At 47.8% G+C, this 27,648-nt stretch overlaps 1 protein-coding gene across 6 annotated transcripts; it reads right to left on the reverse strand.

The window, feature by feature from the left end:
- Window positions 1-8,689: 8,689 nt before the first annotated feature.
- Window positions 8,690-26,020, reverse strand: Stmn4 (stathmin 4). 6 transcript variants are annotated; one of them, XM_057786098.1, is made up of 8 exons: window positions 25,882-26,020; window positions 15,644-15,734; window positions 14,404-14,499; window positions 13,755-13,835; window positions 13,208-13,416; window positions 12,258-12,449; window positions 11,561-11,613; window positions 8,690-9,296 (listed from the first exon to the last, which is right to left on the reverse strand). In XM_057786098.1, exons 2-7 carry the CDS (start codon window positions 15,654-15,656, stop codon window positions 11,593-11,595), a joined length of 612 nt encoding a protein of 203 aa, XP_057642081.1. In that variant the 5' UTR covers window positions 15,657-15,734; window positions 25,882-26,020; the 3' UTR covers window positions 8,690-9,296; window positions 11,561-11,592. The 6 variants fall into 6 exon arrangements, with proteins under 6 accessions (XP_057642081.1, XP_057642085.1, XP_057642084.1 ...); XM_057786102.1 differs by lacking the exon at window positions 13,755-13,835 and having other exon boundaries at window positions 13,208-13,413; XM_057786101.1 differs by lacking the exon at window positions 13,755-13,835 and having other exon boundaries at window positions 25,882-26,019.
- Window positions 26,021-27,648: the final 1,628 nt, after the last annotated feature.

The raw sequence follows: 27,648 nt of genomic DNA on the forward strand, positions 1-27,648 counted from the left end.
TCTCTGCCCAGCTGCCCAGCTTCTCTAGGCACGGCCCTGCCTACTCTCTACTGTAGAGCTAGCCTGCTCTAATCCTCTCTCAGCACTCGCAGATTTATAAAAATGGGGGGGGGGGACTGGAGGCTATGACCTTTTCAGCTGTACCTCCCGAGAGCCACTGGAGTGTCCTGTGATGGCTTGTCTTCATTGCCAGCTGCCATCCATGGGGAGACATGCCTCTGAGGAGGGGGAAGACCTTCCCCTAGAGTGGGTGGCATCTTCTGACAGGGACTCGGGTATACAGAGGTCTGAGGAAACTTGCCTCCCCTCTTGCTGGTGAGGGAGTGTACTGTGGTAGTGACTGCTCCTGCTACTCCTATTGTCCTTCCCCGACATCCGACCAGCCCCGATCATCATGGAAGCCAACCTAAGAAATCCTCTCCTAATATAAATCTAGTCTCTCGACTTTGTTCCTCTAGAGGACTCTGACTGCTCCACGCCTCGTCCCTCTTTTAGGGAAGCCACTGTCACATTCCTTATGCCAGGCGGTCTTCTCCCTTGTGTACTCTGCTGCTGCTTTCTAGAGAACTACACTCCCCTCTTCTACCCTCCCCTCCCCTCTTCTCCCCTCTCTTCCCTTTCCTCCCCTCCCCTCCCCTTCCCTCCTCTTTCCCACCCCATTTCCCTCAGCTCCACTCCTTCCCCACACAAATATCTTCCTTACATCACTGTTGCAATATTTTAAGGCTCCATTTAATGACCTCATCTCTATTATAAAAAATTCCTACTTTGTTTATATTTTTATCCCTGGTCCTTACTTCATTACTCACAGCCTCTCCCTTCAAAATTAAATGATAAACTTTTGAAAGTTTCCCAAAGGCTCTACAAGCACCGTCCATACTGGTGTTTTTATAAATATCTTCGGAAAAGCTCTCTGTTGCTATACATTGCGTGAGTTGTGTATTTGTAACAAACTTAGCACTCTTTGTGTGTCTGAGCACTGTCTGTCTGTTTTTCAAGACAGGGTTTCTCTGTGTAGTCCTGACTGTAGACCAGACTTACCTCGAACTCAGAGATCCTCTTGCCTCTGCCTCCCAAGTGCTGGGATTAAAGATGTGCGCTACCACCACCCGGCTATCAGAGCACTTCTTTAGGACAGATCCTAGAAGCTGAATTCACAGAGAGAGAAAAACTCAACAATGAGGATGGGACTTTAACGCAATAATCTGTTCTGCCAAAAAGACCAGCCCCACTTGGATTCACATGGGGTAAAAGTGGGCATCTCCTATTGGGAGAGAGACTGGCTGACCTGTATCATGTTGGAAGAGAGACAGAGGGTGTTTATATGCAATGACTGAAACAGGAAACATTTGTGAATTTTTTATAAACAAGCCGTTATTGGAGGCACCTGGACAGTGCACCTGAAGGAAGACAATGAGGAATCTTCTGCATCTGGGGCTCCATCATTAGGAGGAGGAAGCAGATTCTGTGGTCATTCTTGAGAACAATAGAAGCCATCACCAGCTTGGGTATCTATGGAGCACTGTGCACTGGGTGCTGTGTTAGGTCCTTATACAGGACTCTAAATACTCTGATTCCTTCAATAGTCCACTTTTTATTCAAAACTGTATGTTCAATTCACATGTGATTGTTGCATATTTTCTCTAGTTTCTCTTGCTATTTATTGCTGGTTTTATGTCATAACAGTTTGATACAATTCCAGAAATGAATTGGTTTTTTGTATCTATTCAGATTGGCCTCGTGTTCTAAGATATTTCTATTGTGGAGAGAGTCATGGGAGATGCTGAAAAGAATATAGTTGTTGAATGGAATATTCTTAGATAACTCTAATCTCCATTGAATCCACAATCCACAATGTAAATTAACCCTGAAGTTTCATTGTTAGGTTTTGTCTGTACAACCTATATATGAAAGCCAGTCACTATTATTGGATATGGCCTCTCTGCACACACACACACACACACACACACACATCCTCTTTGGGTTTTTCAATACAGGGTTTCTCTATGTAGCCTTGGCTGTCCTGGAACTTACTCTGTAGACCATGCTGATCTCGAACTCAGAGAGCCTGCCTCTGACTCCTGAGTGCTGGGATTAAGGTGTGTGCCGCCACGGCCCAGCCAGCCATCTCTCTGCCCCATTAAGTTTCCTAGAATTCACTGTCAGAGTGTGGCTACATTAACAATCATTAGGCATGTATTCAGAATTGTAATATCTTCTTGGTGTGTTGATCCCTGTGCCTGTGTGTCGAGATCTTCTTTGTCACTTTTGATTAGTTTCGAGAAGTCAGCTATGACAGAAATGGCTGTAGCTCTTCCTGCATGTTTGGGAGTTTCTTTTGCTTGTAATAGCACTTTCCCGCTCTTTCCTTCTCCAGCTGCAAGGGCCCCTGCCGGTGAGGTGTGCTCCTTACATGGGGCCAATCATTCAGTCTTACGTTTCGTATAAGTGAGGCCATGGCTTCTAATTGAAAAATGAAGACCATTTACATTGAATGCTACAATCGAGAGTTCTGTATTAATTCCTTTCATTTTGGGATTTCTCTAGTGTTCAACTCTTTCCTAACTTTTATTTGCATATTTAACGTGCTCACATTGAAATTTATCTTTCCTTGTGTTTTGGGGGTCACGTTTCTCTTCCACCTCTGCTTGGGGCTTCCTTTGCTATCTTCCCAGAGGGGATGTGAACAATGGATTGTGACATTTGGTCGTTGTGGAGAGCGCTTAGCCTGCAGCCCAACTCAAGAACAGCTTTGTTGGATCCAGAAATCCAGACCGCTGGTTCTTTTCTTTCAAGGCCTTTGATAAATTCACCCCAACCTCTCCTGACCTTTAGAGTTTCTGTAAAGAAATCTGCTATTTTTCTGCCTGAGGTCACCTTTAGAATTGAGCTGGCATTTCTCACAGCTTTCCGTAATCTTCCTTCATTATTTCCTGTCACCTTTTTAAACTACGACATAGCCACCCTGCTTAGGATTATAGACACCCCTGTATCCACACCTTTCCTTAGATGTTGGGAATGTCCTGCTTTATCTCACTGAGTACATTTTCCACTCATTTAACATATACTTTAACGCCTCTCCCACCACACCAAAACTGTGTCTTTTAATCACGCCCCAGAAGGCTTGCCTGTTCATTTTTTTCTTACTGTGTGAGCGCTTTTATTTATCAAGCTTGCCTTTGAGTTCTGACCTCTCTGTCACATGATCTATCTAATCTGATGGGTGTGGCTTCCCACTGAGGGTTTTTTTTTTAAACGACTTATTGAGCTTTCCATTTTGAAGATTTGTTTGATTCATTTTCTAAATAGCTCTTTTTTTTTTTAATCAAACTTCTCATTCATATTCTATACTGTCTTTCTTAATTCATTTTGGCTATTTTTTTGTATTTCACTTGAATTCATTCATTTTAAATAATATCATTTTTTTGAGATGGGCATGGTGCTATATGACAGCAATCCTAGCACTCAGGAAGAGGCCACTGCTCCTTACCAGATTATGGATTTGAGGCCAGCCTGGGCTACACAGTGAGAACCTATTAGCTCAGTGGTAAAACCTGTGCATAGCAAGCACAGGAGCCTGTGTTCCGCCCAAAGCTCTACAAATAAGACAAAGGGAATAGAACCATCATTCTTGAATTCCTTCTACAACCATCAACCCACTTCAATGCTTTTGGAGTCAGTCACTGAAGAATTCTGCACATTAGGAGGAGTCAGACCCCCACGTTTCACGTGTCTCATATGTGCATGTTGGGAAATACATACAATAGATTCCTGATGGGCTGGTATCACTTCCACTTCTAAGTGAGAGCCATTTTGCAGATGCCGGCCTTCTCTTGATGCTGTGTCCTGAGATACCATGCTGAGACAGTGAATATGTCCAATGCACTTGGACCCCATACTCTGCTGTCCCTTTGGGGGTCACTATGTTTCGATGCTGTGCATTGTACTGATGAGTGAGTTTCCTGCTGTAACACAAAAGCCTGCTTGTTGGAGTTTCTGTCTTGCCCGGTTCCCACAGTTGTTAGGTCCCAAAGAAAATCACACAGAGGTCTACATAAGTTATAAGCCCATTAGCTCAGGCTTCATATTAGCTCTTATAACTTATATTAACCCATTATTCTTATCTATGTTAGCCACATGGCTCAGTACCTTTTTCAGCAGGGCAGGTCACATCCTGCTTCTTAGGTGGTCTGGACAGGACTGCGGAGGAAGCTTCCTTCTTCCCAGAATACTCCTGTTCTCATTGCCCCGCCTCTACTTCCTGTCTGGTGGTCCTGCCTGGCTACTGGCCAATCAGCATTTATTTAGAACGTAATTGACAGAATTCAGACAATTCTCCCACACCATCCTGCTCTCCCTGTAGATCTCACAAGAGCAGTGGCATTACCCACAGATTGGGAAGATGTGCTGTGGGTGTAGGCTATGCTCGGTCCTTAGTCCACTAGACTTGTCAATTATATACAGGATGAGGTGCTGTGGTCCCTTGAACATGGGGTATCTGTCTCTTTCCACATTTCTCTCTGCTATTGCTCTGGGGATGGATGCCCTGGAAACTGTCTCCACCCAACTCCTACTCAAGCCTAGTTGAAGTCTGTCTACTCCCTTAGTGTTTTTCTCCCATATTTTCAGGTTTCAGTATTCAGTGAAGTTTGACCAGAGGAGGGTTGTATATTGAGCAAGATACACAGCTTCCTAGATCATCTCTGGGAAAACTGTTTCTATGTGCAATAATTTGGCCTTGATGCTAGATGACCATCAACGGGTTGCTAATTTATATTTGGGAGTCGAATGGGATGCCCCTGGGTGATTATCTGTCATTCTTAACCTCCATTCACTCAAAGAAAACACCATGTCCTCTCCTTGCCTTAACCCGAATTGCTGCTTCTGAATTATGGAGCGCTTCCCACAGAAAGTCACTGACGAGGACCTCAGAATCACATGTCCCTCACAGACTCATCCTCCTGCTCCAGCTCCTCCTGCAACAATGGGCTGGTAATGACTTTTATTGCAAGAACTGCTTACCGGTGTCCTGGACTTGGAAGATGTCCCATGTTGCACACATCAGTAGTGTGCTCGGTCCTTCCTGTTGAGGGCTGAGGACTGGTGAAGACACAGGCTGTCCTGGAGAGGGACTTCAGCCTCCTGCTTAATCCAGATCAGTTACCTCCAACCCTCTGTTCATGTGTTCATGTTGGGGCAAGTGTGTACATGTGTATGTTGGAGACCAGAGGTCAACATCAAGTATCTTTCTTCATTGTTCCCCACCTTACTTGTTTTTTGGGGGGAGGGACAGGGTTTCTCTGGATCCTTGGTTGTCCTGGAACTCGCTCTGTAGACCAGACTGGCCTTGAACTCACAGAGGTCCGCCTGCCTCTGCCTCAGGAGTGCTGGGAGTAAAGGCGTGCGCCACCACCGCCCAGCTCCCACCTTACTTTCTGAGGCAGAGTCTCAACTGAACCTGTAACTACACCAGTTTAGCTAGACTGGCCAGCCAGCAAGTCTCTGGGATCTTCCTTTCTCCAACTCTCCAGCATTGCACCATGCCCAGTTTCTACATGGGTGCTAGGAATCCAAACTCAGGTCTCATGTTTGCACATCCAGCAACTGAGCCGTCCTCCAAGGCTATCAGCCATCTCCAATCTCTGTCTTCTACACGGGGCTTAAGAAAAGGGCTTACACAAAGGAAGCTGTCACAGGTCCCTGCCTGTCACCTATCTTTAGGTCACCTTGATGTTCCTAATTCCACCCTAGTCAAACGCCCACTGTTAGGGACACAAAGATTCATAAACCTGGTCATGTCTAATAGGTGACATTAGCTAACTAATTGTGGCCTTGGGTCTACAGAGGAGGATGAAGATGCTGATGGAGTCAGTTTGTGAAATGAGACCCTCAAGACTATTCCCTTGTCTTTATTTGCCCAGAAGTTCAATCTGATGTCATGGCCACAGTCTTCCACACTGGCATTCACAACAGATTCCTGAAGCCCCTGGATCTGCAGCCTGGACAGCCTAGCCCTGTCTTTAACCTCATTCCAAAGCAGCACCTATCAGAGGGTTTTCATTGTCACCCTCAGGAAGAAATGGGTTCTGTGCTATGCCCTGGAAATATAGCCACAAAATAAAAATTGACAGTTTCCAGGAAAACATACCTCCATTGCTGAAATTAATTTTGATGTGTCGTTTTCTGTCCTACTAAGAAGGAAGGGAGAGGGAAAGGAGGAAGGAAGGAAGGAAGGAAGGAAGGAAGGAAGGAAGGAAGGAAGACCAAAAAGCAAAAAATAAAAAGTAAAATACCAAAATACTCAAACAGTGAGACATTAACTGCTTAGAGGCTGAAACAGTTATTTGTGATGCCTTCTACCCTAAATAAAGCCTAACTCCCAAGACCCCTGGTACCTCATTCAAATGAACAGCCTTGAGAAAGACAAATGAAGTTATAAAAATTGCTATAATATAAAAAGGGAGAATCCCTTCCTATAGAATCCTTCCCTTTAATGATCCCTTACTACAAGGATCCCTCCCTGTAAGGATCTCTTCCTACAAGGATCCCTTCCTACAAAAATCCCTTCCTATAAAGATCAGTTTCTATAAGGATCTCTTCCTACAAGGATTCTTTGCTACAAGGATCTCTTCCTGTAAGGATCCTTTCCTATAAGAATCCCTTTCTATAAAGAATGATGATTCTTTCTCTGAGAATTTGCTCTCTGAGGATCTGTTCACAGTATTTATTCTTTATTTTTTAAAAAAAAAAAAACTTTTATGTTAATTCTGAGCAGAAAATACTTTTTCCCTCTGTTCCTGTGGCTCTTACTTCCCAGCATGACAGAAAGGGAAAGAGAGAAAAAGAAGACTAAGTGGGACCACAAAGTTGGCCTCACTGTCCAGTGAGTCACAGCTCAGTCTGAGAAACCCTGCCTGGGGACTGGCAGCCTAGTTTAGATGCGCCAGAAAGGAATACTGTGGGTGGCTACAAATACAGGCATTAGGAACAAGCTGCAAATTCAAGCCCTCTTCTCCCACTAACTATGTGTGGGAATTTGGGCAAGCAACTTATTCTTTCTTTGCCTCACTTTTTTTGTCTGAAAAATGGGATGATGGCAGCAACTCTCTCCCACAGTTGGTACAAAGATTGAATAAGGTCAAAAACATGTGAAAGTCTAGAAAATAGGCATCTAATAGGTGTTGTCTAAAAGTATGAGCTGAGAGCAACATCATCACCACCATCACCATCACCACCACCATTATCATCACCACCATTTCCACCACCATCATCATCACCACCATCATCATTATCATCATCATCACCACCATCTTCAACACTACCATCATCATCACCACCATCATCATCATCACCATCACCACCATCATCATCACCACCACCATCTTCATCACCACCATCATCATCACCACCACCATCTTCATCACCACCATCATCATCACCACCACCATCATCATCACCACCATCTTCATCACCACCATCATCATCACCACCACCATCACCATTATCATCAACACCATCACCACTATCATCACCACCACCATCACTATCACCACCATCACCACTATCACTTTTACTACCACCATTACCACTACCATCATCACCATCTCCATCACCACCACCACTATTATCATCACCACCATCATCACCATCACCTTCACCACCACCACAATCACCACCATCTCCATCATCACCACCACCTTTGACCTTCCGGTTGTTCTACCCTAATTTTAAGCTCACTTATAACAGCACTGCCAAGAGAATATTAAGGCAACACTAAAGAGTTTATTTGCAAAGCTGAACAAAACCACACAGGGTAGAAGGCAAGGTGTGGAGATGCACTGGGATCTGGTTCATACAGACTCCACCTCATTCCTATTTTCTGAAGATAGTCAGAAGGGTTCCCTGCAGCTCAGTCCAGTGTCCTAGAGAACATGGCCTTCTGCTTTCTTCTAATAGACAGTATCTTTCTTCACTGGTGTTCTGTGATCTGTCTGGAATCTCAACTCTTTGGTGAGGGCTTCTGCTATGTCGGAATGCTGCTGTCCCCAATTAATGATAAAAGTCAAATATTAGAACATCATACCCAAATAAATGATATCAAGCAATGGAGCCTTTAGGAGAGGATTGGGTCGGGGTTTCCCCTCATGAATGGGATGAATGTCCTTATAGAAGAAGCTGCATGGAGCCCTTTCACTCCTTCACCACAAGAGGACACAGCAAGGAGGCGCCATGTGTTTTCTCAGCAGAAAGTAGTAGCTTTTCACCAGCCACATTAATCTCCGCCTTCCCACCTCAAGAACTGTAAGCAGTAAGCTTCTGCTGTTTACATATTGCCCTGCCTAGGGTATTTTGCTAGAGCAGCTTGCACGGGCTAAGTTTTCTCTTCATACAGTGAATCCTTTGGACTATAGGAGGGTGTCAGTCGGTAGCTAAAAAAGGTGCCGTTTCTTTTCTCGTCACTTCAATGCACTCCATCACTAAGGAACAGCCCACAAAATGGGTTTAAAAGGAGAGAGAAAAGAAAACCTCTGATAATTTCACCAACTTGAACTAACCCTCCTCACTCAGCACATCGGGTATTTAGATGGAAAAAGATGAAGACACCTGCCATCAGATGGGGGGAATCCAAATTTCTAGAACCTTCTACCCATTTGCAAAGAGCAAATTCAGGAAATAAAGAGCTGGAGACTTGAAGTAAATGTTTCATTGGTCATGATGATCAAAAGATGACAATTAACACACACACACAGACCTTATACCACCCACTGAAGGGCAGGTCTCACTCCATCCAGATGGGTTTGTCCTGCTGGCCCTGCAGCCATTACCCCACCAGGACTCTGCCCTTCACTCTGAACTTCCGCCTCGGTTCTCATCTTCTCTCCACTCAGAACCTGGAGGCCGGTGTCCAGGCAGAGCCATGAAAAGTGGGGGCCTTGGCCCAAGTCTTCAGTCAGTGGACAGTGTCACAATATCCATGGGCTCATCTCTTCCTCCTTTTCGACACTCTCTCCTTCTGTCCCCTCTCCCACCCCGTCATTGTTCCCCAGAAACAAATAGGATGGCTTCACTGGTCAATCTTTACATATACAAACACCAAAAGCAGAGGAAACGCCCCTTGGCCACCCCCCTCCCCCCAAACCCCAGTGCTGGGAGAGCAGCCAGCAGCCGAGGCTACTGGAACCAGGTTGCTGTGGGAGCCGTCCGGCTGTCCTGGAAGCTTCCTTGGCCTCTGGGCTTTACCTTGAGGCCTCTTCCTTCAGCTCCTTGTTCTTCCGCACCTCCTCTGCGTGCTTGTCCTGGGAAGGAAGGGAGGGACAAGGGCAGGTCACACAAGGCTGCCAGGGGAGGTCAGAGGGCAAGAGAACGGGAAAGCAAAGGTTGGTAACCACAGGCAGAGCAGAGCTGTCCGCGAAGCCATCCTGAGAGGGGTGGAAGGAGTCAAGTAAGATAGGACACAGGTGTGTACGCCTACAAGTACACAGAGCCCATGGACCAGTGAGACCCCATAGCATGTAGGACTCTGAGACACCGTAGGCTCTTTCTACCTCCACTGGTCACTCTGGCACTTGGAGTGGCCGCTTGACTTGACCAAATATAAGGAGCCACTTGGAACAGCCAGTTTCGGGGGAATGGGAAAAGAATCAGCCCGTGGCCAGCATCTCTGACACATCACAGATGAGTTATTCCTCTTACTTCTCTTTGGCCTTGTCTTAGACTACTAACTGAAGGTGGACAGTCGGGTTACATACTGATAAGAACTGTTGGGATATAGTGCTTGACTCCAGACAACAGACTCCCTTACACGTGGTGGGAGACAGCCTTCATTTGTTTCATAACAAAATCTAGCCAAAAGACTAAATTTGCCCTCCCATTCCATCCCCAGCCAGCTGTGTGACCTGCAGAGTTCGGCCAAAAGACAAGCTCTGCCTTCCTGTCCCCAGACAGCTGTGTGGCCTTAGCTGACTGTTTTATCTAACCAGGCGTCAAGTTCTTGGATCTTTCCAATGGGGATGAGGACGCACAGATGGTTCACCTCCCAAACTCTGACAAGTGTCTACTCATGGGACCACGCCACACCTGCCCTCCACATTGTTCCAGCTCAGTAGACAAATATTTGGGTCCTTGCTCAATGATCTGGTATTACCATATCTGGATGGCAGAATAACATGTAATAGACCCACTAAGACCACTAAGGTTCCTAGGATACATCTTCACCTACAAGTTGATTTCTCCAGAAGTCTTAAATTTTTCCACAGGCTGAAAGCAAGAAGCAGTAGGTCCGGTTCTCAAACTCTGATGTGTATCACATGACCTGAAGCCCACAGTTTCCTCAGACTTTGCCTCCGGAGAGCTAGGTAGTAAGTCTGGACTGGGTTTTTAATGCCTAAGAATTCTGGTCATAATACCCACACCGAGACAGCGCTGTTGATGCTGAAGGTATCCCTGGTCCGTGAACCGAGAGGTATAGTGGGAAACCCCGTGCCTAGCTCTCAACCTTGCCTCCTGCTTCCTCCTGTGAGTAATTCTGAGTGGGGACCAAGGTCCCAGAGGAAAGATGTCCTGTCAAATGTCTCATCTGGCATCTTAATTCCTAGCATCTTCTTGAAGTACACAGCTGTCGTTCCTCAGACAGCCTTGTCTCCACCTCCAGCTCCACCTCTGTTTCCAAGGGGCTTGCTATGCAGAGCCCTAGGTTTCTGGCCTCTGCTTGCTTGGTCTCCAAAGAACCCCTTGCTGTTGCAAACTTGTGAGGCAAAACTAGGATAACCTCTCTGAGACAGGCAAGAAAGCAGCCGCTTGTAGCTGACAAGGGGCCAAGGGCAGCGCTACTGTTTGTGGGCTGTATGGATCTCAGTGAATCATTTGACCTCTGGAATGGCTTCCTCATCTGAACTAAGAATGACGCCTATCCTGCTTACCTCATAGACTTGTGATGACTGCTTTGCAATAAAAATTAAGGGGTTTTAATAAACAAACTCTAATAGAATCTAGTTTTGTAACTTGTTTAGATTGGGTCTGAAAGCCCATAACTCTCCCATCCAAACTGCAGTTTTGTCAAGAATTTGTCTTGGGGCTGGAGCTACGGCTCAGTTGGCAGAGCGCCTACCTTTGTAAACACAGAGCCCTGGGTTTAACTCCCAACACTCCATAAAACAGGCTTGGTGGCACACACATGGAGTCCCTGCCCTTGGGAGGTGGAGGCAAGAAGATCAGAATTTCGAGGCTATCCTTAGCGACCTACATAGCCAGTTTGAAACCAGCCTTGGATACATGAGACACGGTATGGAAAAGAAAAGGCCCTGTTAGGTTTTCCTACGGTATCTCTCATTAACCGCAACAGCCCTAAGTCAGACCCAGACTTGTCCCTCCCGAAAGAAGGGAAGTCTTGCTGTCCCTTGCGGAATTGACTGGCACAGCATGGGGCTGCCACCTGCTGGCCAACTCCGGAACCTGGGCAGCTCACGTTCCTGGATGAAGCCAGATCTTTTCTAGTAAATGTTGCCAAGGGCCTGAGGTTCTAGGTGGGTAGGCGGGAAGGAATAAGGACCACGCTGCTCACCATGGGACGAGGCCACCGATCGGTCCCGAGAGTCACCGCGCAGCAGGCGGCTCCTGGAAATAAAACACAGAGCTAAAGCTTCCCAGGAGCTGCAGGAGAGACTGAGGCAGCCTGGGATTCAGAGAATGAGGCCAGCATGTCTTCCAGAGAAAGACATGGAGGACCAACCCCAGTCTCTCACACCTTTCGGATGCGGGTGACACTTTGGTTATTGACAAAGGCAGACTATTGGGAAAAACCGACTGTTCTCTGGCCCTTATCAAGAGCTCTGGGGAGAATCCTCTTTCCTGTGTCACTGGCAACCAAGCTTGTTGTGCCCCTGGCTCAGAGCCATGCTCAAGTTAGCATCTTTCATAAAGCCAAATCTGCCCATTCAAGGATGAAGCCAGAAATGTGCAGACATAGGTCCCTCCGTAGATTTTTTCACTGGATGGGCTTTCTCTAGAAAAGTAGGGTGCCAGCAAGCTCCTGAGACAGTCATAAACATCAGTTGTAAAACCCTAGGAAATCCCCCTGAGGCCACCCAAGGAATGGCATATGTTTCTTGCCTGTGACTTCCCGAATCCTACCCCTAGAACGATGAGGACCCTGCCTGATGGAAACATTTCCATGCCTGCAGAGGCTGCTTCCTGCAGAGTGATATAGGTCATGTGTACTTGCCTTCCAAGGAGCCTCCTGCCAATCCAGGATCGCTTACCTTCTCTTGCAGCCGCTCCAACATGGCAGCCAGGTGAGCCTCCCGATTCTCCTTATTGGATTCCATCTTCTGGGCCAGCTTCTCTTTTGCCATCTTGATGAAGTTGTTGTTTTCCTCGATGGCTTTCTGGATCACCTCTCGCTCATGCTCCCGTTTCTCTGCTAGGTGTTTCAGGAGCTCCGCTTCCTGGTACTAGGGGAGCCCAAGAAAGAGAAAGACGCTTTAGGGTGGATTTCTGCCATCGCGGCTGAACAGTGCCACACCCGGATGAGATCCATCCCTGAACCTGGTCCTCTCGCCCAGGAGCAGGAAGCAATGCCTCGGGACCACCTGCAAGCTTTCCATCATCTGTGACTTTCTAAGCCCTTTTCTAAATAGCTTCTGAATCTTTTCTCTCATTTTCGCTATTCATTCTTTCACTCACTCATTCATTCACAAATGCTAAGAAATCTTATATTAACCTCAAGTCATCAACAGCTCCAGACACCCGGGAAGGGAGCAAATAGCCTAGTAGACATCAACATGCTTCTTAATAAATAACTGAAACCCAGCCCTGCCTGTGATAAATGCCTTGGAGGTAAAGGGAGGGGCCGCAGAACTCAATGGATAACTTTTTTTCTTGAAAGGTGAAAAAAACGCTCATGATAAGATGGCATCTGAGTTGAGCCATGAGAACCAACGGGAAACAAAGAAGTTGAATACAAGGTCAGCTGTGAGAGGAATGTGACAGCCAAGCCACTAAGCAAACTGTAAGCTCACCCAGTGCACATTCATGGTCTTGTCTCCTTCAGGGTACAAGTGTCTCAGCCTACGCCCAGCATTCGGGATACACTGTCTAAACATTCTCAGGTTCACTGTCCGTCCTTACCCGCCTCAGAGACACCACGTCGCTCCTCCTCCCTGCTCACACTGGGGTGAAAGGAAGCAAGATAAAAAAGATCTGCACTAACCTTCCTTCGCTCCTCCGCCGCTTCTAGTTTCTTCTGAATCTCTTCTAGTGATGGGTCTCGCCGTCGGGGGAGGGAGGCATTAAATTCAGGCACCCCGTCGAAGGACGGTGGCTTCAGGATGACTTCAAAGGACTGGCCCGAAGTGCACTTGTTCAGCTCAATGACTTCCATGTCAGAGATAACACACCAGTTCAGGTCCACGGTATCTGCTATAGAGGGCAGAATTGGGGCTGCTTACCTGCCGAGGAGCACCTGGGACCCAACGAGCATGCACACATGCACACAGACACAGGGAAGCTGGGGTCCCAAGGCACAGCAACGACTAGGCTTTGGTGGATCCTGAACACCGGACCCTAAGGCCAGTGACTTTGCCAGAGTAAGGTTTGGGGATCCCTGGGCAAGGATCCCGGGAGCTGCAGGAAGGCCAGTGGTTGCCGTTCCTCACTGGTGACAGACATCAGTTCATTTCACCCACCGCCCACCCCCAGTCCCTCCTTGCCCTGGTCCCTTTGATGGCCTGTGGACCTCTCCCCTGGCTCCCGCCTACCCTGTTCTCTTCTTTCTCTCCAGTCAGCACTGCCTTTCCGCTGGCTTTGACCTTTTCTCCTACACTGTCTCCCACACCAGCCTAAATGGAAAAAACGGTCTCAGGTCATCCAAACACCACCTTTCTCATTGACAGATCAAACCCAGCCCCTTCCTTGCAACCGGAAATAAAGAGATGACCTGACTGTCCGGTGACCACTCCTTGTGAGAGCGTGGCCATCCAGTACTCTGTGACAGTGTTTGGGGACTCTGACATAGCTACTGTCACCAGGCAGGAAGTGCTCTTTCCACCTTGGGGCTGTTGGGAACACCTCTGTCTGTCCCTGGAAGTCCTGCTGAGCACACCAAGTTTTCTTTTCTGTTCTGTGTCTTTATGCTTGTCCTTGCATCTTCTGTGGCATCAATTTATTCAAGAAGTGTGCAAAAGGGACCATAAGAGCAAGTGCTTCCAGAGGGCCCAATCCAGACCCCCAGCTGCTATCTGGCACCCCAGACCACATCCCCTGGCCTTGGACCCCCTCAGGCTCTGGGAAAGAAGACACACTAGGACCAGGACAGCTTTACGAGATGGAAGGGTCAATGGGGGGCACCCACAAACACAGGACACAGAAGCCTCCGCCCTTCCCTTTCCCAGCCGAACTCCCGCTCACCTTCATATTTGTAGGATGATTTATTTAGGGAATCAGACAGGAAGCAGGAGCAGAACAGAGACACCAGCGGGAGCTCCTTCATCTTCTCCTTGTAGGCTACGAGTGAGCAAACCAGTGAAGATGAGTTCCTAGAAACCAGCGCTTCCATGAGTCAGCCCAGGCTTTCTGGCTCCAAAGTACCCAAGCCTGGGCCTCCTCAGGCTTGAAATTTGACCTTCCAATTCACACAGCTGGCCCCATTCTTCGGTCAATATCAAATGCAAAGTACCCTCTAGAAAAGACCCCGGGTGCCAGTATCCCCACCCTGGTCCCCATCGCCATCTCCTGCTTCCACCCAGGGACAGACCAGGTCCTTGACTCTTCATTCTGCTGAAAGTATTTGGCACGGCTGCCTAAAGGGTCAAGCAGTTAATACAGGGGACTTCCTTGCTTCTCTCCATTGGGTCCAGGCCCTCTCTAGGAGAAGTCAGATTGGCAGTCTCCTTACAACTTCCCAGCACAGGAATCAAATCAGGGAAGTGGCTGTCCACAGAGGAAAACTGTGCCCCTGACAGCAGGAGTCTCTCTGGAGGCCACAGGTCATCATGGTAGCCCCTGCCAGCCTTCCCCACAGAACCCTGTTTTATGCACAACATGAGAGAACCCTTGAGAACCAACCCGACCACATGCTGGTGCTCATTTTCTCTTAAAAACCTGAAAGCATAATTTCAACACTATGATAAAGATATGATTTTAAATGTTTAAATAATACGCGAATGAGCAGATGAGGAAGAAAATTTAGCTGGGATTCCACTCGATGCCCAGAAATGACTTTGCCTCTGCCTCGCCACCCTCTCTTCCTATGCATCTGTAGGAGCACATGCACAGAGAAAGAGGCTGGGGAGCTGGCAAAACGCTTGCCTTGAGAGTCCAAGTTTTGATTTCTGACACTCACATGTAAAAGCCACTGGGAGGCAGGAACAAGAAGACCCCTGGCACTCGCTGGCGAGTCAGTTTATCCATATCAACAAGTCTCAGGCCAGTGGAAGAGCCTTTCTAAACACAGCAAGATGAATGGATCCAGAGAAATGACACCTGGCATTGTTCTCTGGCCTCTACACGTCTGTGGACACGCATATATGCAATGCGCAAAAGTGTCACACATACACATGCATCTCAGCACACAGGAACACAGAGAGAGACAGACAGACAGACAGACAGACAAATGGCTTGTCCGTCACCGAGCGATGCATGTACCTACCTGCGAGGGTCATGGTGGCTGGAATCTGGTGATTAGATTGACTGAAAGTCACAGCAAACGCCTATTGCCACCTCAGAACACGATCCCAACCCTGAAAAAGAGAGACCAGTTCAATTGACAGGCTCTTATCATAAAGACGGCCCTTTTAAGCAGCAAGGGAATCTTGGGGATACTGTATCTGCTATGACCTCCAGGTCTGCCCTCTCTAGCTTCCACTCCCCTGCCACTCTCTCCTCCATATCTGCCCAGGCAAATTTAGTTCACAAACAAAGGGTCTCTTCACAACTGACTTGAGGCGTCAGAGCGTGTAAATATGCATTGCCCCAACTTCACCTCTCAGGGGTATTTATCGGTCTCCCTGTGTAGTGTGATTGCCTGGGAATACCTGGGAGATGAGAGGGAACAGGGCTCCCCTGAGGACCAGTGGTGAGTGCTTGGCATGGAGACTGCTTGGTATTTGACCACCTTTGATGGTTACTGTGCCAGGGTGATGTGAGCCAAGAGATTAATACTGTATCCCTTCATCCTCAGGAGACACAGGGACTTGAAATTTCTTTCTTTAGGTAGTGAGTATATCCTCCTTCTGGGGACCAAGGCCCACATAGACAGGAGGTCCTGGGGGAGTAGTGGGTCCAGTACCAGCCTCAAAACCAGACTGCTGCAGAGTTGATGACAAGTGCCATCTCACCCTGTCACTTTGCACACCTAAACCTTGTGCTCACAGTCTTTATTCTGCACAGACTTGCACTTGTGAATGGGGACAAACTCTGCCCAGCACCCAGAACCCAGCACCTAGCACCCAGCAACCAGGAAACACCCTTCTTCTGCCCATTGTAATCAGGGTGGCTCTCCCCAGCCCTGTTTGTCAAGACTGAGAGAGAGTAATCGAGCACAGATTTGAAGCAAAACCCAGCTGCCCTTAGAAGACTCTGTTCTCCATTTTCCAGCCAAAGGCCTTGCCAAAGCTTTCTTCTGCCAACATAATAGGCCTTTCTCTATAGTGACAGGCTGGTCCTGATGGTACCAGTGAGTCCCTAAATATGGAGACAGGCCTGGTGCCTGGGGACAAAGTCCTTGTTCATGAGCCCAGCATTCGTTCAGGTCCAGAGTGATTGAAGAGGAGACTGACTAGATGAAAAGTGTTGGCGGGGGAGGGTGGGGATGGGGCAGAGACCTAGGACCTTGATCGATAGGACAGAAGGGGAGGTGGGAACAGGGAGAAGAGGAAGAAAATACCCATCCAAGAAAGAAGAGGGGTGAGCAGTTGCAGCCATATGGGGGCATGTTCTCGGATTGAACTGAAGTGACAAGACCCTAGACACATAAAACTCTGCAAATTTTCTCAAAATTGATCCTCACATGAGCCAAAGTTGTACCAACAAGGCAAACACCATCATCTTTGGATTCAAAGAACCTGCAACTCAGACATTAAGACACCTGCCCAGGGTCACAGAGCTCTAAAGGGATCCGCCTGGGTCCAGACCCAGAGCTTCTGAATTATAAACTCTTCCCTGGGGACAAATGGAAGAGCAAGACTTCTGCTACTTGTCCCTGGTGGTCCCAAGGACACAGAAAAGGCCAGTCTAGCCTAGAGGTGGGAGGGAATTTTTTTTCCAAGTATGTACACACGTACTTTCCATATGGGAGAACCTGGGCTATGAATCATTGGAACACAAAGAATGTTGGAGAGCCAGTGAAAGGTCAGGGCAGGGATCAGGGGAGGTGACAGAGTGACAAGGAACTTGTCACAGATCTCAGCCCTGGGAGGTTAGAGCTTGCACAGTTAAAACTCACAGACACAGAGCAATTGCTTCATGAAACACTCACTGCAAGTTTCACAGTTGCCTTTTGGAAGGGTAGAAACTCTCATAAATGAAGGGGTCAAGGCTCAGAAAAATAAAGTGACCTTTCCAAGCACATTCAGTGCCCTGGGTTGAATAAGGAGTGTGCGTATACCCTAACATCATGAATGTGCTTTTACGGGAAGAAAAAAACCATTGCAGATGTGATTGATAACATCAAGATGAGACAGAGCGTCCTTGATGACCCAAGTGGGCTTATGTGTGAGGACAGAAGCAGAGACAAGATGATGCAGCCACAAGTCAAGGAATGCCTAGAGACATAGAGCTGGAAAGTGCAAGTAAGGATTCTCCCTAGAGTCTTTTGACAAGGTGGTTTTGAACTCGTAAACTCCTGCTATGTGGTGGGGGATATGCCAGCTCCAGTAGTCTCAGTACGTGACAAACCATGGTTGTTCTACTAAATCTCAACAGCTAGTATTTATACACAGCCATTTCTATTGTAGTTAAGACCCAAGAGGCACTCTGAAAAAGGCGACAGAAGACACCATAGGCAAGGCTTTCTGGAGAGAAAGCAATGCAAAGCGACTTTAAGTCCCTGGGGGTGGCAGTCACAGTAGGGAGCCTGGCTTTCCCCATTATTAGCTTGTGGCATCAGTGCTTGGTGGCAGCTAGTCAAACCCACCTCTCCCAGCCCTCTGCCTGTGATATGGCTCCTGCTCTGTAGCTGTGGTCACGCCATCATGTCATAACAGCACACAACCTAGAGGTGGGGACCACTGGGTGTGCCAGGAAAAGGAGTAGGGAGTGTTACACCACAGGTCAGAGCACAGAATGCTAGAAGGCATGGGGGCAGGAGGAAGAGGCAATGGTGACCAGCAGAGGGGCAAGGCAGAGCTCACTTATCAGGAAGAGTCATTACCCATGACCTCAGGCATATGAGCATCAGAAGGCAGGCCCAATGCTAAGCACACCCCAGGCCCATCCCAAGCCTCTTCCCATTCTTGCTGTTAAGGTAGAGGCCAATCCCAGCCCTTCAACAGCCCCTAAGGAAGACAACAGGAAACTGACCGCACACCAGGCTCTCAGGCCAATGGTGACCGTCACTCAACAGTTGCCGCAGAAATAACAAGGGCTCCGGGTTGTGGTTTCTGGGCTCCTGCACAGAGCATGGCACAAACCGGTTAGTCAAAAGACTCTCCTGACCACCCAGCACCCGTGCTGCAGGGACTGGGTCAGGGTATTATATGGTCAGCGGACTGTCAAAATCAAGAAGGCAGCTTAGCCCAGGTTGGAGGAGGCCATTATGCAACGTGGGTTCCTTGTACCCTGAACCACAAAGGGGCTTTGGAGCTTGACTGTGCTGAAGTGTGGATTATGCATATTCGGGAACAGAGGGGACCCACTGGGCTGCATGCAGACTGCCTTGAGTGTCAGAATAGGGACAGGAAGATGGCAGACAGATGCCCCCACACCAGTGAAGGAGTTTATATCTATTGAGTTTTTCAAGCCATTGTCATCTGTTTGACGAGAGCCACGACAGAAGGGGATGCTGAAGGTGACAATAGTAATAATGACTACCAGTCTTGACTGCCTGCTTTGTTCCAGAGGAGCTGTCTCAACTTAACCTAAGATCATGAGGACATCGAAGTCCAGCAATGTAGAGTAGATTGCATTGAGGCTTATAGGTCATAAGTCACTGAGCTGGGACCCCTTTCTATCCTGAGGGCAGCTCTGCAGACTCCAGTGTGGGCTGTTGGGTCTGTGTGGGTTTCATGAGAAATCTGTTTATGTCTTCAGAATCTAACGTTATGGCTAAGAGGTGTGTCTGGTCATATCAACTTAGGGACAAGACTAGGAGGGGTGACTGGAAGCCATGGCCAAGGTCAGAGTATTGGGGACCTGCCTAGACTGAGTCACACTCTGGAGTCACACCCAGCGCTGCTGCCCCAGTTATAAACTGATCCTCACACAATGCCAATATCTAAGTAACTGTGTATTGAAACGCAAGTAATCCCACTTTTCTGTTGTTGGATTAAAACACTAGCATCTTTAATAGAGTAAATCTGTGAGCACCCAAGCAACCAGGCAACCAAGAACACAATCAGACACAACACATGAAACAAATTAAGTGGGTGTGGTTGATGGTAAAGAGGCAGAGCCAAGGCTGAGGACTGAAGAGGAACCTTCTAGCTGGAAGAGAAATGAAAAGCTAGCTAAACTGGATAGATGAAGTCCTTCTCATGATATCAGAAACCAAGTAGACAGGCAATCACAAGGCTGATAGCTCCCCATGAGGGGCATCTGAGACCTCCCAGTGACAGCTAGATGAGAACAGTTTGGTGAGAAGAAGCTAGGTCAGCCCTAGATACTGTGTTGCACTACCCAGACTGACTATGCCCGAGATGTCAATCCTGGGTTCACTGGGGACAAGGAATCTTGAGGTTATATGGTGAGCTCTTGGTAGAGGAAGAACCAGAACGTAAGGTCCTGGGGTCCAGTGTGTGAGCCTTTCCTCCTTTGTTCTGGGCCCCTTTCATCTTCTTGAACGGGACAACAGTCCACACTGGAGTCTGCAGAGCCGCCCTCAGAATAGAAATGGGTTCCTAGAAGGGACACCATTATAGGGTATTGTGGCGGCACCAAGGCTCTAGGCTTTCTGGGATCAGCTAGTGACGTGGAACCACAACAGTGTGCTCAGTGCTCCAGAGAGATGTGGCCGCTTACCCTGCATATGTCCAACCGTGGAGTGTCTCGAACTGCCCACCCAGGGGGCACAGTGGATAAGTACTTTGTGGCTGTGATAAATCCCTGGCTATTGCTACTGGACTGTTTAGAGAAACCCACGCGGGCTGCTTCTGAGGGGTCAGCAGTTAATGTGTGTCCAAGTGGTTTAAATAGAGCTGTCTCTGGCAAGGGTTCTAGAAGACAAAGATAGGCATCCTGGCGCCCATTCAAGATGGGAACTTCGTGGGCGTGGGTGTAATGAATTCTAGCCTAGCTCCTCTAACCACAAGAGTGCAGGAGAGGCCATTCCAGGCTGACACTCTTCTATGTCCTGATGCCATGCGCTGCCCTAGAGGCTTCACGTAGCTTCACTTTGGGCTGAAGTCATGTTCCCACAGAGGAACCTTGTGGTTCCTTGTTTACTTCCTGCTGTCCCAAAGCTCTGATTGCTATTGTGTGTTTTATTTGTATTTAAAAATCAAAAGGAAATCATTTATTTTTTTCACGAATGCAGTTTTCATTCTTTCTACACTATTTATTGAATATTAAACGCTGTGCCAAGCTCTTTCTTAGGTACTGGAATGGCCAGAGATTGTTTGGTGCTGGAGGGAAACTGAGTGGTGGGGCCTCTGGGAGATCTGCAGGGGCTCTGCTGGCCCCGGTAGATTCGTGCAGAGCCTGAATCCTTAGGGAGACAGGGTGAGAGCTCCACCAAGCATGGACAAGTAGGCCATGCAGAGGGGACCTGGTAGGCAGAACACGGTATGAGTGACTGGCTTTGGAGACTGTCACTGGTGAATCACCGGTTGAGGGCTTCCAAGGGCTCTGGTGTGAAGCGGTGCCAGGCTCATGGGTCAAGAACTCCTAGAGAGTGCATAGCAGATGTCAGAGGAAGTTTCAGATGGCTTCTAGGACATTTGCCCAATTTACAGCTGAAGCCTGGAAACCTGAGTCTGCAAAGGCCTCAGAGCTCTCGCAACCCTTCTGAGAGGCAAGATGGGGATGGGGAAAATGTACAGCCCCAAATAATGTACTGTAAAGGGACATCTTGGGCTATTTTTATTCCCAGTTCAATACATGTGGAGGAATTACTGCCAGAAGTCAAGTCCGGGGCGGGAGTTTCCATTCAGGCCTGCAAGCTGGAATGCTGGGAGTCTGGCCCAGACACATGTAAAGGCCCAGGAGTCAAGGACACTTGCAGGCATCTGTGCAGGGAGCAACACACATGTCCTCATTCCTAACAGCAGCAATGCAGATGTTACAGAGCATGCATCCATACACACCCCTTTGTACACAGTGTGTATCCATTCACACCCCTTTGTACACAGTGTACAGCCATACACATCCCTTTGTACCCAGTGTGTATCCATACACACACCTTTGTACATAGTGTGCATCTATACACACCCCTTTCTACCCAGTGTGTACCCATACACACCCCTCTGTACACGGTGTGTACCCATTCACACCCCTCTGTACACGGTGTGCATCCATACACACCCCTCTGTACACGGTGTGCATCCATACACACCCCTCTGTACACGGTGTGCATCCATAAACACCCCTCTGTACACGGTGTGCATCCATAAACACCCCTCTGTACACGGTGTGCATCCATACACACCCCTCTGTACACGGTGTGCATCCATACACACCCCTCTGTACACGGTGTGTACCCATACACACCCCTCTGTACACGGTGTGTATCCATACACACCCTTTGTACACAGTGTGTATTCATACACACCCTTTGTACACAGGGTCACATGGCATTAACTTTGCACATAAGGAACAGAGACTCTTCACTCCTGAAGGCTACCACTTCCCTTCCTCCTCTCAGCACTTCCCTCTGGGGTTTTTCTACCCCACCCCCACCCCAAGTTTATCACATACTTAGAATCATTTCACTATCCTCCCCCTCCGAATCCTGCAATACAGACACCAGACAGCCATTTACAAGATGATCATCCAGGGGAGGGGCGAAGAACGAGCAAACAAGAAAATACCCTTCCCCGCCATTTTTTAAAAAAGTATTTGATTTTGGTTTTGGGGGTGGGGCTTGTTTTTTGTTTTTAGGATTTAGACTTTTACATTCTAGACCCAACAGGAAGAAGGAAGCCATAGAGATCTATGCATGCACCCACACACATATGTCCCTCCCCCTCTCCCCCTGTATCTCCCCCACCACACTCCTACACAGGCACATTGCCTCCTCATTCAACAGAGTCAGATCCAGGAGTCTCTTCCAAAGTCCCCTCCCACAGGGTCCTACTGCCTGACCCTGTGGACAGTAGTGGACTGGGGAAGGAGCAGAGAAAAGAGCCAGACCCAAAGGGGCAGAAGCCTGAGTGTGACTGGCCTGACTTGTGACAGCCTCCACAAGGAAGGACCTGGCACAGAAGGGTGCGGGACAGAGCACTGAGTCTCTGTGGATTGTCTGGGGGACTGGATCTTGAAGTCCTGGCCAAGTGGGATCTTTATGTTTCGGGGGGGGGATAAAACCAGGTTCTCTTTGGTAATTATCATGATGATTCAGTACTGAGGTGTTTAAAATTAAGAACACAGGTAAATTTGGGTTTTCCCCTCCTCTCTACAAGGTTGGCTTGGTGCAGAGACCATTCCCTCTCCTTACCTGCTCCCACTTACTCTGTTTTCCTTGTCCCATAGTCTGCCTTTGCTGTTCAACCATCTTATTCTCTGTATCTGTTTCATTGTCTTTGATGCTCGGTTTTGTTTTGTTTTGTATTAAACACTAGCAACTAAACCTAGGACCTTGTGCCTGGTTCACAGCACTCTACCTCTGAACCACATCCCTACATCTTCATCCTTCTTGCTTAAAAAGCAAATATGGTTATTTATTAAATGTCCAAACCCAAATGGAAGACACTCCCACTTCCCAGTTCCCTTCCTTCTTTCTTATCTGAGAAAGATACATCCCAGGAGGTTCCTTGCACGTCTAGAACCACAGACAATGCTGAATTATCTAATACACCATATCTCACTTTTATACATGTATACTTCTGATAAAATAGAATCTATACAGAAGGCACAATTAAAGACCAACAACAGCAATTAAAAAATAAAGCAATAATAAGATTATATTGGTAAAAGGTTATTTCAAACTCCTCAATTGTTTTTTTTTTTCCTGGAAATTCCCATTTAGTATTTTTGGATGTAATGGATCTTGGGTAGCTGAGACAAAGGAAGGCAAAACCGTGAATGAGGGTGCAGTTGTGGTATGTTTGTTCAACAGTGTTCTGAGTGTGCATGCTATATGGTCAAAATTCTCTAGTTCTAGGAATCCTTCAGAACCTGGCATTGCCTTTCTGGTTAAACAAGACTGAGATTTCCTTGTAACTTTGGGTCACTTATCTGGTGCCTGGGAACAGGGGCACACCATCTGCAATATGGATAGAAACCGGAGAACTGCATACCAAGTAAATTAAGACAGAAAATAGTGAGTGGGTCCCTTGCTAGGAGGCACCTGGTGGAGACACATTCGAAGGTGGAAAGTGAGTGAGGGGTGCCAATAGGGCAATAGTGGTAAGGAATGGGACTATAACAGGTCCACTGGTAAGGAATGGGACTATAACAGGTCCACTGAAGGCTGAGTGATGGCGCACACCTTAAACCCCAGCACTGTTAGCAGAGACTCTGTGAGTTCAAGACCAGCCTGGTATACAGAGTGGGTTCCAGGACAGCCTCCAAAGCTACAGAGAAACTCTGTCTCAAAAACAAACAAACAAAAAAAAAAAACAACAAAAAACAAAAACCAAAAAAAAAACCCACCTAAACATTGCATGGACAACATTATTCACTTAAAAAAAATAAAGACAGCCAATTTTGGTGTTGATTACATTTTGCTACAATTAAAATTTTAAAATAAAAAAAAGTTCAGCCTAGTGAATTTTCCATGAATGTGTAGGCTTGGGGCTGGAAGAGACAATCAAAAGTCACTTAGCCTAATGATTCTCAACTATTTATTGACTGGAATCCACAATAAAAGCTAGATTTTATGTGTGAGCCAACATATGAATACCAGACCAGGAGCATACATGTGTATTTGGATAGAACGCACACATATATAAACAAATATACACCTAGTCAAAAATACAGAACTAAAAAGGCACAAGAAACACTAGCCATTATACGAGGTGTGTTCTTTTTTCCTACTCTGTCTAATTTTATTTTTTAAATATCAGTTACATCCTACAAAATAGATTTTGTTATCCACTAGTTAGGTTTCAGCCCTGGTTCAACGGCCCTGGTCTGGATTAACCTCCACAGCAATACAGAGATGTCCAGGATGTCTCTGTTGGACGGTCATCTGGTTTCCCCTGAATGCCATCAGTGATAGAGATCTCACTTTCCACAAGGCAGCAGGCTCTGTGATGAACCTCCCTAGCAGGTAAAGCCCCCAAGTCACTTCCCAGTTGTTCCAGATGTAACTGGGTGGAGCTGGGGAAAAGAAGTCTGGGGCCAGGTAGAGGGATCCGGGCAGCTGGGGAAGGGACCGAGAACACAGTTCTATCGGCAAGGCAGGGAGCAAGGTGGGCAAGAAACAAGGGGACTGGGAGGTGGTGACTGTCTTCTGGCTGTGCACTGACCTGCCCCCTCTGCCTTTGCTTCCCTCCACTGCTGTCATATTTCCACATCTGGTGCATGATCTCATCCCCCAAGCACCCACCTGAGGGAGAACTCTCCTCCTTGAGGGGCCCCAGCCTCAGGGGAGACAGATTCCACCACATTCCATCTCTACCCTTTGCCCCTCAGAACTCCAGCAGGTCATTGCCAGGTCATCCCATACGCTGTCCTCTTGGTGTTGGGACCTAGGGTATCATCCTTGCCTGGGATCTTCAGACAGGACAACCTAAGGCTGTCTGACCTGTCCTCTAAAGTATCCCCCAAAACTGTCCAGGTTGAGGACAGTGGGGCTCCTAGATACCTGTGATCTTGGGAGAAATAAAACAAAGACAGCACTGCCACGTGGGGACACAGCTCTCTGCTGGACATCAGAGCTCTGGATCCGTGGATGGGGAAAAAGGGGGAGAAAAGATGCTAAAATTCTTTCCTGGGTTGGTGGGCTAACTGTAACTGATCAAGGATCAGAGAACCTGGGTGTGGTCCTGCAAGCTTGCATTCTTTGCCTTGGAGCCAGTTGCAGAGCCAGTTAGAATCAGGTTGACCTCAGGGTGGGGCGGGGCAAGCAAGAGGGGATGATCTCACTGTATCCTTAAGGCGGAGAGAGAAAAAGTAAGACTGCACGGAGGTAGAGGAGAAAGAAAAGACAGAGCCAAAAAACAAGAACAACAATGAAAAAAAAAGATGAAAATGGCAAAAGCAGAGCTTCTTCAGCTAGACTGGGGTCTTCATTCGGAACAGCCTCAGAGGAAGCTGAGCTCCAACAAACCTTCCTCTCTCAAAAGCAGAACATCCTTTATGCAGAAATAACTCAACATAAACCTCCGACATGTCCCACTCATTTGTAACAAAAACGATGTCCAGAGCCCAACGTTACCCCTCTTTAAGTGCCATCATTTTGCCTCACCCTGCTTCTCCCTCAGGATTTGACAAAGTTTAATCGACTGAGTGAAGCCAAAGGCAACACAATAGACGCCAAGCCCCTTCGCTTCTCCCCCGCTCTGGCTGTTGTTTTGTTTCTTTCTTTTGTTTGAAAAGCCCTCCGATTATCCGCATCTGAGTTCTACTTACCTGCAGTCCGGTTTCCGAAGAGAGCTGCTCTCTTCTCACTCCCTCAATTAGTGGTACCCTGGGCTTCTCTCAACATCAGCACCACTGCTGGGCTCTCGCCATGACATCACCTCCGAGCTCCCTGATTGGCTAGCAGTGGGTTGCTTGGCAATTGGACGGTCTCCTCCGGTGGAGCAGGGATTGCCTGAGTGAGTAACTCTTAGCAGGCTGGGGAGTGGAAGATGATGTCAGACAAAGAACCTGCTTTCCCCTGCTGCCTGTGGGGCTAGGGAAGCAATGGGGGGGGGGGGGCGGTGAGCATGGCCAGGAGGCAAGAGAGAGGGTGTGGTACCGCGAGGTGGGGGCGCCAGCACAGCTTGCAAGCTAGGGGAAGGATGAATGACTTGAATCTTTAGCTCTTCAAATCTGGAGGAGGGAGAATATGGAATCTAGAGGAGCAATAGGAAGAACAGATGAACCCTAAAAATAGCCCCCCATGAGAACTCGATGGTTGTTCCCAGCTCCCTCAGAAGAGCTGACACATGGGAAGCATGCTTTATGTGGCGGGGAAAAGCTGTAGAAATCCCAGGTCCAGGAGTGAGTGAGGGCTTCAGCCTCACAGGTGTCCTGGGGGAGCAGGGTTTCCCTCTGGTCTCCCTCAAAAACACGTTGCTCTGTCTCTTCTGCAGAATCTACCTAGTGCTACTGTGTCCTTGCAGGCCATTCAGTCGGCCTGAGCCAACCAGAGGGAGCCACAGGTAGGAAATTAAAGTGGAGACCATTACACCAGGTGGATTCCTGGAGGGCAGCGACGGGTCACTGATGGTGGCTTTCCTCGGGGACTCGAGGACTGAGTGAATCCTCTGTCCAGATCCATCAGCTGCTCACACACTGCCTGTCAGTGTGGGCTCAGTGGGAAGGGCAAGCACCCTGTGGAGCAAGACATTCCCTCCAAGTGCTTCTCCCTCCGAAGCCCCTTGCCATGTGTTCTCAGCCTCCTGGTCCTCACACACTACCACCTAGCCTCGCTTCACTCCTTTTTTTTTTTTTTGAAGGGTGTCTTATTTGGTTGTAAGATGTGCAAAATAAAAGGTTTACTCTCTCAACTACTTACAAGGAGACCGTTCAGCGGCATTGTACAGCCACCACGTTGTGTAAAGACTGCCCATCTTCAGAAGCCTTCCATCCCTCCTAACTTTCATCCATAACCTTAAGCCACAAATCCACCTCTCCCAGCCTCTGTCTTCTATGCAGTCAATAAATCTACCTGTCCTGTGTGCCTAGTGTGAGAGAATCATGTGACATCTGTCCCCCTGTGGCAAACTTCCTTCATCCACACACTTTAATGTCTCTGAGGTTCATCCTTTGTAAGGAAGGTTTGTTCAGTATCGACTGGCACTGGGGATCCTCCTCCTCTGCTACTCCACACACTGAGAACACACAAATCACCTTGAATTCAGCTCAGACTTGGAGGTTTTTTTGTTTGTTTGCTTGTTTGTTTGTGTTTCTGTTGTTTGAGACACAGCCTTGCTATATAACCTTGACTGGCCTGAGAAAGAGCACTGTGTAGATCAGGCTGCCCTTGAACTCACAGAGATGGACCCGCCTGTTCCTCCTTTTCACAGGTATTGGGATTAAAGGAATGCACTGCCACGCCCAGTTTTGAGAGGAGCTTTTAACAGCAACAGCATCCACGAACACTTGAGAGGGTGGCTAAAGCATGCAGCACACATGTCACATGATCACTGTGTAGACTGTCCTAGAAACTAAGCAGAGACTCTGACCCTG

Source organism: Chionomys nivalis, chromosome 12, assembly GCF_950005125.1.
Source record: "Chionomys nivalis chromosome 12, mChiNiv1.1, whole genome shotgun sequence".
Lineage (NCBI taxonomy): Eukaryota > Metazoa > Chordata > Mammalia > Rodentia > Cricetidae > Chionomys > Chionomys nivalis.

Bases quoted from the DNA above. Each gene is read 5' to 3' on its own strand.
- Stmn4 (XM_057786097.1), bottom strand. The intron at 13,417-13,754 runs GTAGGCGGGAGC...TGCCCTCTATAG, and splicing joins GAGAGAAAGAAGAGAACAGG to CAGATACCGTGGACCTGAAC. The intron at 12,450-13,207 runs GTTAGTGCAGAT...GGGCTCCCCTAG, and splicing joins CGGCGGAGGAGCGAAGGAAG to TACCAGGAAGCGGAGCTCCT.